Source organism: Akebia trifoliata, chromosome 16 (genome assembly GCF_017979445.1).
Source record: "Akebia trifoliata isolate Shusen 1 chromosome 16, ASM1797944v1, whole genome shotgun sequence".
NCBI lineage: Eukaryota > Viridiplantae > Streptophyta > Magnoliopsida > Ranunculales > Lardizabalaceae > Akebia > Akebia trifoliata.
The window spans coordinates 31,217,402-31,234,340 of NC_141390.1; the positions used below are offsets into that span (position 1 = coordinate 31,217,402).

At 39.1% G+C, this 16,939-nt stretch overlaps 2 protein-coding genes and 1 non-coding gene across 3 annotated transcripts; 2 read left to right on the forward strand and 1 right to left on the reverse strand.

Moving 5' to 3' along the window:
• Nucleotides 1-4,210: 4,210 nt before the first annotated feature.
• TRNAV-UAC (transfer RNA valine (anticodon UAC)) lies at nucleotides 4,211-4,284 on the forward strand. Its single transcript has one exon. It is a non-coding gene; the product is annotated as a tRNA-Val (tRNA).
• A 652-nt stretch (nucleotides 4,285-4,936) lies between these two features.
• On the reverse strand, nucleotides 4,937-8,167 carry LOC147383552 (receptor-like protein kinase ANXUR2). The gene is made up of 2 exons (XM_086428764.1): nucleotides 8,010-8,167; nucleotides 4,937-7,797 (listed from the first exon to the last, which is right to left on the reverse strand). Exon 2 carries the CDS (start codon nucleotides 7,775-7,777, stop codon nucleotides 5,180-5,182), a length of 2,598 nt encoding a protein of 865 aa, XP_086284890.1. The 5' UTR covers nucleotides 7,778-7,797; nucleotides 8,010-8,167; the 3' UTR covers nucleotides 4,937-5,179.
• Nucleotides 8,168-10,462: 2,295 nt separating this feature from the next.
• GUN1 (s uncoupled 1) lies at nucleotides 10,463-16,939 on the forward strand. Its single transcript, XM_086428170.1, has 4 exons — nucleotides 10,463-12,503; nucleotides 13,878-14,094; nucleotides 15,835-16,019; nucleotides 16,463-16,939. The coding sequence occupies exons 1-4, from the start codon at nucleotides 10,576-10,578 to the stop codon at nucleotides 16,725-16,727; spliced, it is 2,595 nt and encodes an 864-aa protein (XP_086284296.1). The 5' UTR covers nucleotides 10,463-10,575; the 3' UTR covers nucleotides 16,728-16,939.

Genomic DNA, 16,939 nt, shown 5'->3' on the forward strand with positions numbered 1-16,939 from the left:
GTCCCAGATCGAGCTCGGCTCCCCTGATGGGCCAAGGCTTTGATAAATGATAGAATAACCGATTGAAGTCCCAGATCGGGCTCGGCTCTCCTGATAGGCCAAGACTTTGATAAATGATAGAATAACCGATCGAAGTCCTAGATCGGGCTCGACTCTCCTAATAGGCCAAGACTTTGATAAATGATAGAATAACCGATCGAAGTCCCAGATCGGGCTCGGCTCTCCTGATAGGCCAAGACTTTGATAAATGATAGAATAACCGATCGAAGTCCCAGATCGGGCTCGGCTCTCCTGATAGGCCAAGATTTTGATAAATGATAGAATAACCGATCGAAGTCCCAGATCGGGCTCGACTCTCCTGATAGGCCAAGACTTTGATATATGATAGAATAATCGATCGAAGTCCCAGATCGGGCTCGGCTCTCCTGATAGGCCAAGACTTTGATAAATGATAGAATAACCGATCGAAGTCCCAGATCGGGCTCGGCTCTCCTGATAGGCCAAGACTTTGATAAATGATAGAATAACCGATCGAAGTCCCAGATCGGGCTCGACTCTTCTGATGGGCCAAGACTTTGATAAATGATAGAATAACCGATCGAAGTCCCAGATCGGGCTCGGCTCTCCTGATAGGCCAAGGCTTTCCGCTACACCAACCCCTCGGTTGGGCTCGGCACTAGTGAAGGGCCAAGGCTTTCCACTATACCAACCCCTCGGTTGGGCTCGACACCAGTGAAGGGCCAAGGCTTTCCGCTACACCAACCCCTCGGTTGGGCTCGGCACGAGTGAAGGGCCAAGGCTTTCCACTATACCAACCCCTCGGTTGGGCTCGACACCAGTGAAGGGCCAAGGCTTTCCGCTACACCAACCCCTCGGTTGGGCTCGGCACCAGTGAAGGGCCAAGGCTTTCCACTATACCAACCCCTCAGTTGGGCTCGACACCAGTGAAGGGCCAAGGCTTTCTTTGTAGGCCGACCCCCAACAGTCGGATTTTGCACTAAGTGGTCCCGTATGACCGACTTAGGATGTGGACCGGACTCCCCATACGAGTCGGGTGTGTGCCAAGTTCTTCTGTTTCCTACATCTTTAAAGTAACAGTAGACACGCAACAGTAATAATTGCATAAAATAATAAGGCAATTAGTTCATAGTCCGGTGTTGTCGATATGTGCCACTCCATAGATTGTACAAATCTCAATTATAAATTTACCCCCTAAATCAAAACCAATTGACTTACTGAGTTGAGATCAATTGTTCATTAATAAATTGGTCGTTCGTAGTTCAAGTTAGACCCTCACTTACACCGTACAACTTGGCGAGTCGAATTTGGATTGAACCTTACATAAATTTACCATTTTAATCATTTGAGTCACCTAACTCGGGTAAAGTCCCAATTATTTGTCACATGACCCGACGGGGTCCCTTGACTCGATTGATTTTTATTTATTTACTTGTACATGATTTAACTAAGTATCTCAAGTTAAGTGATTCCAAAATAATAAGTTTGATGTGATTGAGTCGGGCTCATATGAAGTCCTGTGTCATTTTCATGCTGAGTTAACTCACATTAACTCACATAATAAATAGGGTCACGGGGCACTCTTAACCCAAGCCCTCGAGCAATATAGTTGCTCGATACAATATACTGGTTGACGTTGCTAAGTCAATAATTAGGTAACTTGGCTTACCCCCTTACTTTTAGTAATTTCTTTACTTCTTACAAGGAAAAGTGGAAGTCATCTAATCAATAATGATGTCAAGGCTAAGCACTGAATTCAATCTCATTCCTAGGATAATCTTAGAATTTTTAATCAAAGGGTCCAATTTCACATTTTCACCTAGCCCTTGATGTGTATGTGAAACACCTAATAAACATTCTCATACTTATCACCTTATTAAGTGGTTTGAGTCCAGAACATACCTGGAACCCATTAATGCAACGTAAGAGATAGCCTTGCCAACCTTGTTGCTGCAAGCTCTTCAATAATTGCTACCGCCATTAACGTTGTACAATGGTCTGATTTGCGCATCCTCACCTTTGTCACTGTTTTCAGGCAGCCCCTAGTGTCGTCTTAGTCTTTCCAACACCACTGTCTTGAGGTACGTCATCTATTTCAACCACTTTGTACCCAAACCTAACCCTTCTGATAAAATCCCCATCAGAGTCTCTATCAACCGTTGGATTCCCTGGTCCCTACTCCACAATCTCTCTCCTTCGAATCTCAGGCACTTCATCAAAGTATGATGGTGTGAGGTCCAATCGAACTGTAAGTGTGCCCCTCTAACTTGTAGCTTTGGACTCGAAGAGATCAAAATCTGTCAAGAACAATACGCTGCATCCGACCCCACAGCTGTAGTGCCGCGATTTGATGGCCGCTGATTGATTGTTGAAAGATTAGATGGAAGAGATCAGATGGTGGAGGATTTGTAAGGGGATTTCGTGATTTGTGATTTGGAAGAAACCACCCCTGGGGGACGATTCACAGATTTGGTAGACTATGGTTGATCCACGGTCAAATTTCACTCTGTAGAGATCGACAATGGGAATTTCATCGAGTACCTGATTTGTGGTAGTGGTGGGCCCATAGAGGGTTCTGGTGAATGGATGAAGAAGTGAGGGATGGAGGTGATACCAGACTCAACGGGACCTTCTACTCCAAACTTAGAGTCGTCCACAGTGTTTCCGATTGTCATCTCTCTCACTCTCTCTCTGATGGGATTTTTCACTCTCACCACCTTTTGTCCTTTGACACAAACAGATCCAAGATCTTAATCTCCCAAGGTCTGGTATTGACAGCAACACCTCCCTTTGATTGAGACCTCGACTGTACCATGCGGTTTCTCGTAGTTCATTGTTCGAGTTCCCACAGACGGCGCCAATTGTGGAGGCCGATTTTGGGATAAATCATCCTCCATCATGATTTTCACATTTTTGTTCGTAAAATGGTAATAAAAACATAAAAAAGAAAATAGAAGACAGATTTTTTACGTGGTTCGGCAATCGTGCCTACGTCCACGGGCTCGAGGAGCCTTTCTACTATCAAATTCGCTCTTACATGGCCTCTTTCCATCCTTTTTGTCTCTACCTCCCCCCCTTTTCCATGGCCTCAAAGGCCTATTTATAGAAAAACTTTAAGGAGTTAACCCTTACTAAGATACAATGGACCAGATTACCCTTACCGAAATTAGTTATTACATTAAAAAGGAAAAGAACCATCTTCAAATAATGTCACGTGTCTACCTCGGAATATGTGTTGATATTGCAAATGGATAATCCGAATGAGGGACAATTTAATCCATTTTGATTTATTCCCTGCTTTTCCCCAACCGAGACTCAAACCCATGGTTGGTTTGTAACCGAGTCACCGAGCTTACCCTTGTATCTCTGTACTTGACTCAAATCCATAGGTGTCACGTGTCCTCCTTTAGTACCTAGCAATAAATATCCTCCACACTCCCCATAGATCATGACTTCGAATCTCTATATGCCCCCTCCATAAAAAAGGTGGCTATTTAATGATGTACACGCGTTGGATGGGATAGTACATGCGGCCCACCAAAGCAAAAAAAGAAACAAAATCCCTTGAACAAATCGACATTGTTAAGTGATCGATGTCATTCAAGATAGTCAAATACCTTCATTATCGGACAATAGCTCCAATCATAACAACCATCCAATTGAATTGTAATTGATCTAAGAGAACGATCAATTTGAGAGTCATGCCTTCTTAAATATTTTGGGAAAAATGTACTATTATCTCCAAAAGATGATAAACTAAGATTAAACAGAAGTTAGGTTATATGATTTAGGTATGTTCAACAAAGGCTGATTACTGCACCAATTAAATTTAAGTTGAAAGTCCTAAAAATTACGAAGAGCCAAAACAACATCGATGGAGATGTTAAAAGCAGATATGAATTCACTCTCAATAATAAAATACTTTGACAAGGTAGGGATAAGACTTTGTTGTTGTTGCCTTCTTAAATATGTGCCTAGGGTCTATAGATATGGCTGACGGAGCTTAGAGTCTTAACATGAGGGGAAGTGTGTTATTCTGATATTTGATGTTTGGGCTTGGCCTTAATCTATAAAGCAGATAAGGGCTTGTTCTAAAAGAAAAATATGTATGGACCACCCTCTTCAATGGGCCCCTGCGTATATGTATATTATATACTAAAATTTGTGTATAAAGTACAAAGATCACTTATGTGGTGCTGTGGTGTAGTCGGTTATCACGTCAGTCTTACACACTGAAGGTCCCCAGTTCGAACCTGGGCAGCACCATTTTGGCATTTTTTTTTTTTTTCAATTTTGATTACCCATATCAACCAGGACAACAAAGCCTAATTCTAAATATTTGTAGTCAGTTAAACAAATCTTGTTCAAAGGCAAATTTTCTATTGTTTCCATGGATGGAAGATAATCTCCATCCATGTTCTTTTGATTCTTCTTCTCAAATCATCTAAGTCGACTTTCTCTTAGTTTGTCACATATTAGAGCTATTTCTACTTTATTTTTAGGAAATTTTCGTTTCTTTTTATCTTTCCTGGTTGTTTTACTCATTCATCGATCTCAATGTCCTCAATCTCATTTCCGTAAGATTCATCGATCATCTTTCAAATTAATCGATGGATTTTGATTTAGAAAGATTATGGTTCAAACAATATACTCTTTTTGATGATCTATCAGTGAGATTTTATCAATTGTGCTTGAGGACTCCAATGTTTGAGAGAAGTCTTGAAGATTGGAAGTCTAGATCCTAAAAATGAGGACAACAATCTACTTGTCGGGAATCAATATTATTTCAAAACTAAGTCAATCAATGATCAAACAAAATAATTTAAGCTTGTTTGTTCTATTCTGGACAAATACATTTCTAATGTAAAATTATGTCAGAAACAGTTATTAGTACGGGGTATCGTATGACACATGGATAAGATAAAATACCAGACAGAGCTGAGATGATGAATTTAATACAAGTTAGTATCAGTTTCAAGAATCTGTCTAGTATACAATACTAAGGAGTGGAGGGGGTACAGAGAAAGAAACCCAACACACAGCACAAAATGTAAAAAAACAAAAGCATAATTCTCTTAAGTAACGAAGAAACGTCGCTTTATTTCATCACAGCCATTCATCATCAGATATGGTTCTATAGCAAAGATGAAGAATTTTCTTCTCATCGCCCTTGTGGATTGACGATCTGTGAGAATACTACATTTGTGGTTTGCTCATCTGTATCCTCACCCAATTCGCTCTCACTTCCGAGGCTTAAGTTGATGTTATGGAGACCCATATTTGTCTCATCAGATGTTTTAGTTGGTCTGCCATCTTCAACCAAGTTCGCACCATTTGGGTTTTCATGCAATTGGAGAGCAAACTCGAGATTCCACAACACATCGCCCATTGATGGTCGATCGATTCCTTGATCAGACAAACACTTCTCAGCTGTCTCAGCAAACTTCTTCAAGCACTCGGGATTGATCTTTCCTTTGAGATGAGGATCGATGATGTCTTCGAGAGTTCCCTTTCTTTGGCAATGTAAGGCCCAATCAGCAAGACTAACTTGTTCTTTTGGTAGGCTAGGATTGAGTGCTGGCCTTGCACATAAGACCTCAAAAAGAACGACCCCAAACGAGTACACATCAGATTTCTCTGTCAATTGTTGCCGTCGAAAGTACTCCGGATCCAAGTAACCGAAGCTACCCTTCACCACTGTACTAACGTGGGTCTGGTTCAGACTAGGACCCGTTTTTGAGAGACCGAAATCTGAAACCTTGGCGACCCAATTCTCATCTACAAGAATGTTGGTGGTCTTCACGTCCCGATGAATGATTGTGTACTTAGCACCAGTGTGAAGGTAGTGAAGTCCCCTGGCAGCTCCAATGCAGATCTCCAATCTCTGCTTCCATGAGAGATGAGTTTTGTTATTCTTATAAATATGCTCTCTCAGTGTGCCGTGAGCCATGTAATCGTAAACCAAGATCATCTCATCATCCTCTTCGCAATACCCAATCAAAGATACCAAATGTCTGTGCCTCAACTTCGAAAGCATTTCAATTTCAGTCTGGAACTCATGAACACCTTGTTCTGAAGATGGGTTTGATCTTTTGATAGCTACTTTGGTCCCTCCATCAATGACTCCTTTATAGACTTTTCCGAACCCTCCAACCCCAATTACTTGAGACTCGTCAAAGTTCTTGGTTCCTTGTTTTATTTCCCATAATGAGAAATGCCGACAAAGATTTGCAGCCATCGATGAGACATGGCTACTAGCACAACTCTTGCCAGATATTGTTGATTTGCTAGTGCTCGTATGGGAACTACCATAGAGCGGCAACCAACCAGATGTGGCAGCGGATTCAGATCCGAGGACTCTCATTTTTCTTTGGTAGACCACAATGCATAGAGCGGCTACTAAACCAATGGCAGCGGCCCCACCAGCCGCCCCACCAATCAGGTGGGCCTTATTCGGGGAATGCGATGACTCAAAAGTTTTCATCGCCTCAGATTCTGCTTCTAGAAGCATCGGTGATGGTACTGGATTCGGCCCTGCAAGGTTCCCAGCCGTGTCATTCAACTTGAAAATCTCCAACCCATTGAGGATTGCATCATAGACTTCCGGCTTATCCACGATGGAGGGGTGTAGTGCCACCCAAAGCTGCACATCGGCTGTTTCGTTACTAACATATATTGCATAATCCTTGTACACAGGAACATCCTTCGATCCTGCCCATGCAATCACATCAGCTGACGCTTGTGCAGTCTGGTTATTGATATAAATGTCGAAAACTCTCTGATTAATCATCGTTTGTTGCAACTCACAGAAGTGGAATCTAACAACATACATGAAATTCCCATCAACTTCGAAAATCCATGTGAGATTATAATTCTGATTGAGTTTCGAATCAGGACCCATCGATCTCGCGGTACTGTAAACATCGAGTGGGGCCACATACTTTGGCATATCGGTGGGATACTCGATTGCAACACTATTGTTGATCTCAGTGGTGACACCAAAAGCAGCACCATATACATAAGGGGAATCATCGTACCAAGTCCGGCTTAGGCCAGAGTCATTATTTGCGGGAATATACTGTCCACCGACATTAAGCCTATACATGGTTTGCAAGGCCGAACTCTCTGTATCAACGGTTTGGTCAGAAAATCCAACCAGTGTTGCTGGTTGGAAAAGATCCGGCATTGAAATTACCTCAATTCCATTGACGAAAGCATAGGAGCCATTATGTTTCGCAGAAGGTATGAAAGTGAGGTTGAGAACACCCGTGGGAGAGGGTGTGAGAGAGAATTCTTTCACAATGTAGGATTGTGTAAGCGCTTGAGCTGTAATGGGAGCACTGAAATTGTTAAGGAGAGTGATTCCTCCTGAAACAACCGAAAAATAGGTGTCGTTTGGATTGAGGCCGTTGTACGAAGAGGGATAGAAATGGAGTCTAAGCCAATGTCGATTCTTATTGGAAACAGAGAAAGTATAAGTGGATTCCGACGTTAAAATCCTTGCAGACATATATGGAACTGTTGAAGGCAGAGATGGGTCTTGGAATTGAGCTCTAGTGGGAGTCGAATTATCCGACGAGACGATATATTTCGTATCAGACTCCCAATTGCGTCCATCGGAGTCGGTGCCACCACTTGTTGAACCACAACTCAATAGAAATGAATCGGAATTGGATTTAGAGGCACACAAGACATGAAGGGTGTTCAAGAGAAAGGAAACAGAGATTATAGAAGATAAAATATGGGTTTTGGTGTTCATGATTGCAGAGAAATACCCTTCTGAGAAAATTTCGATTGGATTAGATTAGATAGATAGATATAGAAAAATAAAGATCTCTCTTACAGGAAAAAAATAAAATAAAAACAGAGAAGGTCGTTTTCCTGTTCAGCTAAAGAACAGGAAAACGACTTTTGGGTTTTCTTCTACTCTTATTGAATGAATCTAAATCACCTTTTTTTTCTCTTACATGGAAGGAAATTAAGTAACTTACATGGATTTTTAGAGATTGAAACAGGTCAAAGAGGAAAGATGATCCAGAACAAAGAGCATTTTCTAAGATCCATCCTTCTCTCTTTGGTTTCTTTCAGGTTTGAGTTTTCCTTCGTACATTGATTGAGGTGAGGAGTTAGTTTGTTAGATTTGAACGATGGAGAACGTAAATTGAGATTCTGTCGCATTGTTTCTTCATTTCTTCTGAAACGAATGGATTTCCATTAAAAGTGGCAACAGAAACTGAAGACTCCGAGTTTCATGATATGTGCCAAGACACACACGCTTGCATGCCACATCAGCCATAATAATCGTGTTTTGAATCGTAATAACCTGACTACCCCACGTGGCACATTCAATCTACTCTCCTGACGTGACAAGTGTGCCAACGGTAGATCTGTACATCCTAAGATACAAAACTACACTTCCCTATAAAAATATATCTCGAGAGAACCATGTATCCGAGACATCCATATCTCCGATTCCCAAACTTGTCACGTGAGTAGGGTCGATTAAGTGTGTCATGTGGGGTAGTCAAATTATCATGACTCTAGTGTTTTAAACATGTCCCTCCCTAATTTGAAAGAGTCGTGATAGTATGACTCACCAAGAAACGTGACAAGTTCGAGAATTGTAGATTTGTATTCCTTAGGATACATGATTGTACTTTTTCATAAAAAATTGTATCTTAAGGCATATAGATCTACGGTTTCCAAACTTGTTCACATCAAGGAGTCGATTGAGTATGCCACCTGGCAAGTCATATTATTAGGACCCAGTATGAAAAGTATTTTAGATACCCTTATTAATAGAAAATGACTTATATGTACCCACATTTTCAAAAAGAAAGAAAAAGCTTTATTTTTAATCTCAAAATCAGTCTTCATCTTTCATTTTTCATTATCAAAACCATTCATCTTCAACTTTTAACATTCAATCTGCTTCAACATTTCAAACATAAAAAGTAGATTGATTTTTTTTTTTTCTGTTTTTGAAATTTATAAAAAAAAAATAAAATAAAAGGAATTTTAAATAGAAAATTCAAGAGTTCTTTAGAAATGTTAAAGATAAAAATATCTTTGGTTTGGTATTAAATTCAATTATCTTCACTTCCTTGCTAAAATTTTCCTATCTAGTCATCAATCAATTTTAATCGTGTTTTATTTGAAATCCTAGATTTTTCTATCCAAAATTTCACAATTTTCTATTTTTTGATAAAATATAATGTATCTAATCTTGAGATTTGAAGGTTGAAGTATATTAAAACACACTCTTCAAACATTAGGAACGTTTGACTCAAATTATAATCTCAATGTTACAAAACATTATAACACTTTTTTTTTTGGAGAGTAAACATTATAACACTTGTTCCAACAATTTCAATAGTTGTTTAATATTATTATTAGGCTTATATAAATCCCAACTCAAAAAAAAAAAACAAAAATCTAGTAAAAAAAAACAAAGAAGAAAGAGCTTCTATTGGCACCCCAACTTTTACTTATTCTCAATCAGTTATTATGTGAATTTTCATTCCATACAGTGAATATGAAGAAATTTTGAGTTCAGTACACTATTCATTTTTATAACTAACAAACTTGTTAGTTCGTCACTTTAAATATCTAGGAATTCGTAGATATATTAGCAAATTCATTGATTATATATAAGTCACGAATTTACTAGCAATGCATATTTTGGGAATTAAAATGAACAGTGTACCAAAACCAGAATTTGGACATAAGTTGCATTCGTTTTGGGAAAAATCCCTTATTTATTTTTAATCGGGGTATAATAAGCAAAAGTTGGGGTACCAATAATAAATTGTAATGTCAGTTATTGGGCTGAGATGTCGAGCCTACTTACTAAGCCCAACATGATAACTAAACTGGTCTTTTAAGACAGCCCAAATCCAATGCAAACTCTCAGCCAAATTTTTTTTTCTATTGAGACAAGATTTTGCCTTTCTAAATTGCTCTTTTCTCGTAACCCTTTTATGTAATAGATTCAAGTGAACTTTTTTTGTGTACCTTTTTGCCCTCATACCAAAACATGGAGAAGGCCAGACTGCCACTTCAAACGTGGGCCCCATTCCACACCCATTCAACGGTGACACACCTGTAATTATCATACTTCCCAAGGGCATCCTCGTAATTCGAGATTCCCATTGGAATCTTCGAACTTCCCAAAGCAGCATCTATGCGACTATAACTACCAACATGATGTTTTGATGAACCATATTCATTCACGCTACACCTGTCCCACCAAATAATCTAAATCTTGACGTTGTTGATCTCGATGAATTTACAAAGTTAATAAGATTAACTCAAAGATTGGCCCACAATCTTTTATCCAGATTGTGTGGTCCAGATTATCGCAACATTATCAGTGATAGACAGGTAGGACATGCTAGATTTGCTTCATTCGCCATTTTAGCGGAACTCCTCTAAATTTAGCGGAGTTGAGCTGATACGATAAGATTGCGATATCTATGTCCGAATGCCTTCGATTGACCTATAAAGTATATAAAAAGAACCCTCACTCAGTCTCTCTAAAATCTCCGCTAAATCTCTATGGCCTCTTCAACTCCTCCACATTGCTCCATTACTGCAAGCAAACCCAACCAAAACCACCATTATCCCCACAATAACCTGCAAAACCACTCTCGAAACCGCCAACAAAACCAACATTGGACTACCTCTAACAAGTTCTCTCTCGGTTCTTCTTCACCTGCAACTCGAAATGCTGCAAAATCAGGTACTTCTCCTCTATCTCGAAACCCTAATTTCCCATCTCTTTCGCCTCTCCCTCCTTCAAAATCCGAACTTGGATCCGATTTCCGTGGTCATCGATCGACCCGATTCGTTTCAAAGATGCATTTTGGTCGCCCCAAAACCTCCATGGGCAGCCGACACACCTCCGCTGCAGAGGAAGCTCTGCAGCAAGCCATCCGCTTTGGTGGAAACGATGAACCATTAGAGATTTTATTGCGTAATTTCGAATCGAAACTTTCGGGGTCCGATGATTATGGTTTCTTGCTTCGGGAGCTCGGAAACCGCGGGGAGTGCTCGAAGGCGATTCGTTGCTTCGAGTTCGCGGTTCAGAGGGAACACAGGCGCAATGAGCAGGGAAAATTGGCTAGTGCCATGATCAGTATACTTGGTAGATTGGGTCGAGTTGATCTCGCGAAGAGTGTCTTTGAGACAGCGAAGAGTGATGGATATGGGAACACGGTTTATGCATTTTCGGCGTTAATTAGTGCTTATGGTCGAAGTGGGTATTGGGAGGAGGCGTTTGGGATCTTTGAATCGATGAAGAAATTGGGTTTGAAGCCTAATTTGGTTACATATAATGCAGTAATCGATGCGTGTGGGAAAGGGGGTGCTGATTTTAGCAAAGCTGTTGAGATTTTCGATGAGATGATGAGCAATGGAGTTCAACCCGATCGAATTACGTTTAATTCACTTCTTGCTGTTTGTAGTCGTGGTGGGTATTGGGAGGATGCGAGAAATTTGTTTCATGAGATGGTTCATAGGGGGATTGATCAGGATATTTTTACGTATAATACATTTCTGGATGCAGTTTGTAAAGGTGGGCAGATGGATTTGGCTTTTGATATAATGTCGAAAATGTCGGAGAAGAACATGTGGCCAAATGTTGTAACTTATAGTACCGTGATCGATGGGTGTGCTAAAGCAGGTAAGTTAGATGAAGCTTTGAATTTATTTAATGAAATGAAGCTTGCTGGTATTGGATTAGATAGGGTTTCGTACAACACACTGCTTGCAATTTACGCAAAGCTTGGAAGGTTCACGGAAGCGCTGAGTGTTTGTAGAGAGATGGAGAGTATGGGGATTAAAAAGGACGTTGTAACTTACAATGCACTTTTGGGGGGATATGGGAAACAAGGGAGCTACGACGAACTTAAGAAACTGTTTAGAGAGATGAAAGCAGAACATGTTACTCCTAATGTGTTGACTTATTCTACACTGATTGATTTGTACTCAAAAGGGGGTTTATATCAAGAGGCAATGGAGATTTTTAGAGAGTTTAAGCAGGCGGGCTTGAGGGCTGATGTTGTTATGTATAGTGCCTTGATTGATTCCTTATGTAAGAATGGACTTGTGGAGTCTGCTGTTTCTCTTCTTGATGAAATGACAAGGGAAGGGATACGGCCTAATGTCATAACTTATAATTCTATAATTGATGCCTTTGGTCGGTCAACAACTACACAATTTCAAGAAGGCTTTGACAATGGAATCAATGAGTCACATAATGCATCATCAACTTGTATCGTTCTCAAGAATGATGACGAGGAGGATGATGACAAGGTCATGAAGCTTTTTGAGAAGTTAGCTACTGCGAAAGCATGTCCTTCAAAGGAAGATGTGAATGGGAGGTCGAAAGAGATCTATTGTATCTTGGGAGTTTTTCATAAGATGCATGAACTGGATATCAAACCAAATGTCGTCACTTTCTCAGCCATTCTGAATGCTTGCAGGTACACTTCTTCGTGCAATCCTCTGCATATCTTATTGTGCTAAGTTTGTTGACTTATTTATTAAGAAGTTTGAAGTGAGTTTAGGGTAATACTATTGTGGAATGCCAGTTGAAAATGTAACACTAATCTTACTTGTTTTTAATGACTTATGCCCTCTATGGGCATAGATGTCATAACTAGCTTTACTAAATCACCATACTATCTTCTCAATGATGTGTTCCCTTTTTTCACCCCCACTTGAAAATTTTCACTAGTTGTTAATTGCTTGTTCTGATTGTTTAATGATGATGCCTTTTTATATCATTTTAGCTGTTGATTTTATAGTTAGGACTTGTTATAGAGAAATTAGAGACTCAACAATGAGCTCCCTACGGGAGATTTGTTAGTAATAAACCTTAATCAAACTACAAACGCTCAGTTAGGGGTATCCAGTTTAGTTAGTTTGATAGTTGGGACAAAAAAAGGAAAATCAAATTTTGAGTTTTGGCTTCAGGGAAGCAGAACTGTAATGAGTGTTTCTCAAAAATTCTTGGAAAGAGGTACAATTATAAGCATTATTATTATTATTTCTGGATTCGTTACAATTATATATAAAAAAGGGTGCTTCGGATCAATGCCCTTCTCAAACAGAATCGATTGCATCTGCTATAGGAAGCTAGTTTAGCAGTCTGCATATGTGGGATTTGTTCCCATGTTGATCTAATTTTTTTATGTTTCCGTCAATGATGTATCAAGATTGGAATTAGATAAGAGAAATGTGGAAAAAGTGATGTAGTGTTCAATACATTTGCCTATTCTGTCTGAGCATTTACGACCCTTTTATTGAGCTTCTTTTGTTCCACTACATTACACACTTTCTAAACATGGTTTTGGGCTGAATGGAGTGGAGGAATATGACTCATTAAGTCACCCCCAGGTTTTCAGTACAAAGCTTTGATGATGATGATGATAACTCCTTTTCTAGAATAGGAGGAATGATGAGTACGACCGTACCTACATTACTTTTCTTCTCTCTCTCGAAAAACATACTTGAAATTCCATTTTGATTGAGTTAATTGGTGGACTTTGTTTTGCTGCACTTGCATGGCAATAAAGACTTGTTTACTGAATATTGCTGTTGGCTTGGTACATCTTCTTGTCCCCCTTAGTGTTTTCCACTGACAATCTAGGTCCTTGCAGTTACGCATTTTAATGAGTAAATTAATATATTTTAGACATATGTATTAATGGTGAAATAGCTGATCCAAATATTTGGGATAAGTCATGGCCGCATGGTTGATAATGATGCTGTAATAATGTTTCTTTTGACCAAAATCCAAAGTTCACAATACACTTGTAAATCTGCTCACCATGTGATGTTATTTTTGGCTGCAGTCGTTGCAATTCATTTGAAGATGCTTCTATGTTATTGGAGGAGCTCCGTTTGTTTGATAATCAGGTGTACGGTGTTGCACATGGACTTCTTATGGGGTGTAGGGAAAATGTATGGATTCAAGCTCAATCTTTGTTTCATGAAGTGAAGCGCATGGACTCTTTGACAGCTTCGGCATTTTATAATGCTCTAACTGACATGCTGTGGCACTTTGGGCAGGTAACCTATATTTTTTGCATGTTTTATTTTTGTAAGTATTTCTAACATGCTTTCAGAGACATTTTTTGAAGTTTAATAGGACATGATTGTCATTTGCAAAGCCCTACAGCTGCTAAATTGATCATTGGAAATAAATTTGAAAAGTTTTGTATGGCATTTCAGGCAAGGACAGTATGGCCAAAACATTGAGACCAGTTATGTCTGAGGCAATAACACTTGCTTGGTTAAAAAATAAAACGGATTTGTTATTATGAGAATATGTGCTTGTTTAGCTCCTACCCAGTACCTAAGTAAAGCTTCATGTTTAGCCCATACCCTTGTTATCAAAGTACACTTCCTCGATGAATATAAAATGCAGTGGAATGATGGGGTGACATACCTTATATTTCTCCACAACTCAATTGGAACTCACCCCATATTCCTTATCTAATAAGAGCACCCCATTTCCTAAGAACTTGTCATTTCAGACTCCATGTCTTACCCATGTACCAGACACATTTTACCACGGAAATCTTAGTATATAATTTTCAGCTATTACATATTGTTAATGAACTCTTAATGTATATCTGCTATCTAAGTACAGTTCTTCTTATTTTGTGTGCTTTGTGTATTAAAAAAATGTCCTTCTAACATATGAAATAATTGTACGAATGTGCCAGCTTATGGGGTTGTGGGGGTCTTTGTGTCTGACACCTAGTATCCATATTGGTTAATGACACAAATCCATGTATTTGTTACATAGATTCCTTGCAAGAGGTTTCAAATCTTATAGATTTTGTCTCATCAGTTGGGTTCCTACTTTAAGTCTGCATATTAGGTAAAATCACCAATCCCTATACAATTCCATGAAGGGACTTACCATGTTTAATATTTGATTAAAAGGCATATACAAAATCTTTGAGTCTTGCCTATTTATTTCTTCAAGCATATCCAAAGGGAGTCATCCAGCGAAGAATTTTGTCCATCATATGCGTCAGATCAGAAGCACTTTGGAATTTTCTTGATTTAAACTGGCAGCACCACAGCGACTAATTGTTTTATTACTGTTTTTTGCTCAGCTTTAAGAACCATGTTTTCTTTTATTTATTGTGGTCTATGTTACCCTGGTATGGCAATATAATGTTGCTGTGACATTTATAAGTAGAATTTACTTATTCTATCTGAATACAGAACCACATTGAAGAATCCTGGTAACATTACATAAAATATGATATGATTATGTTGTAGCTCTAGTCACTGAATCTCAAAGTTACAATAACGTATGAGTTGCATGATGAGGAAAAAATAAAAATTCTAAATAAAATAAAAATCAAACCAAGCATTGTTCCAGCCTTTAGTTTCCTAGAATGTGCAAGGCTGTTGGCCTTTACGTGTGTTATGACACATTTATAGTACAGCCTGACTTATTCTTTCAACTCCTCCGTGGTGCAAGTTGCCAAAGGGCTGAAGGTGCCAACTTAGCTAAGTTGGTGAAGGCGTGTGGAGTGTTGGTCCCACAATATAGGTTCAAATATACCGACCTTCATGTTGCTACTAACCACTCTTGCTTGCCTAGGAGAAAAAAAAAAGGTTTCTGAAGGGCTTGCCAAAAGACACTGCAAGTTGCTTCTTAAGTGTGTCCATAACTAATTTAAAGACCTCCCTCCATGTAGAATTGTCATAACTGCACAAGCAGACCCTAAAAAGACTTGCATTGGTTGTCACTTTTAAGTACTCATCTCCTCTCTACATTTTGTGCAGAGACGAGGGGCCCAGCTGGTTGTGCTCGAAGGTAAACGCCAGGATGTGTGGAATAATGTGTGGTGTGATTCTTGCTTGGATTTGCATTTGATGTCTTGTGGAGCAGCTCAAGCTATGGTTCACTCTTGGCTACTCAATATACGCTCTATTGTTTTTGAAGGCCATGAGTTACCCAAGTTAATTAGGTACGCATCCAAAGACCATCGTAGTCTTTAGAGCCCGTTTGGATACACACAAAAAAGTAACTTTTTGACTTTTGAAAGTTAAAAAGTCGTTTGGATTTGTTTTAAGAAAACTACTCTTAAAAAGTTAAAAATCCTTACTTTTTAAAAAGCTAAAGGAACTACTTTCTACTTTTTTCGATACACATAAAAAAGTAATTTTGTTTTACTTTTAAAAAGTTAAAAAGCTTGTTTGAATTCATTTTAGAAAACTAGTTTCAAAAAGTAAAAAACTTCTTAAAAAAGTAAAAAGAAATTACTTTTTTTACTTTCTAAAAGGTACTTTCTCCTAAAACTATTTTCTTCCTTGTTATTTTCTACTTTTTTTACTTTCTATCCAAACAGACTCTTAATCTCTCTAGATAGTAATCCACATTCTTAGATCCATAGCTCCTGCATTTGTACAGCATTTTAACAGGTTGGGGCAAACACAGCAAAGTAGCTGGAGATGGCACTCTCCGACGTGCCATTGAAGCACTTCTCACTGGAATAGGGGCACCCTTCCATGTTGCCAAGTGCAATATTGGGCGCTTTATTTCAACAGGAGCTGTGGTAGCTGCCTGGTTAAGGGAATCTGGCACACTAAAGGTCCTCATCCTTCATGATAGTAGAACAAATCCGCAAAATGCACAGTTGTCTCAACACCCCAACTTGCAAATACTCCCATTGTAATTCGGTGTTTTTTTTCGTTGTTGTGTTATTCCCCGGTAATTTTGTGTGAAGAAGTTCGAAAATAGGGAGGGACATGTCTGTTTGGGCCCTTCCTGCATGATGTTTCAGTGAGGGGACAAAATTCAACTTTACAGTTCCTATTGTATAATTTATGGTATATTTTATGAGAACATAAGGTGGATGAATTATGAATACTAACTTCTATTAATGCA

Coding starts and splice junctions, on each gene's coding strand:
- LOC147383552 (XM_086428764.1), bottom strand. CDS start 7,777: ATGAACACCAAAACCCATATTTTATCTTCTATAATCTCTGTTTCCTTT.
- GUN1 (XM_086428170.1), top strand. CDS start 10,576: ATGGCCTCTTCAACTCCTCCACATTGCTCCATTACTGCAAGCAAACCC. Junction 12,504..13,877: donor GCCATTCTGAATGCTTGCAG/GTACACTTCTTC, acceptor TTTTGGCTGCAG/TCGTTGCAATTCATTTGAAG. Junction 14,095..15,834: donor TGCTGTGGCACTTTGGGCAG/GTAACCTATATT, acceptor CATTTTGTGCAG/AGACGAGGGGCCCAGCTGGT.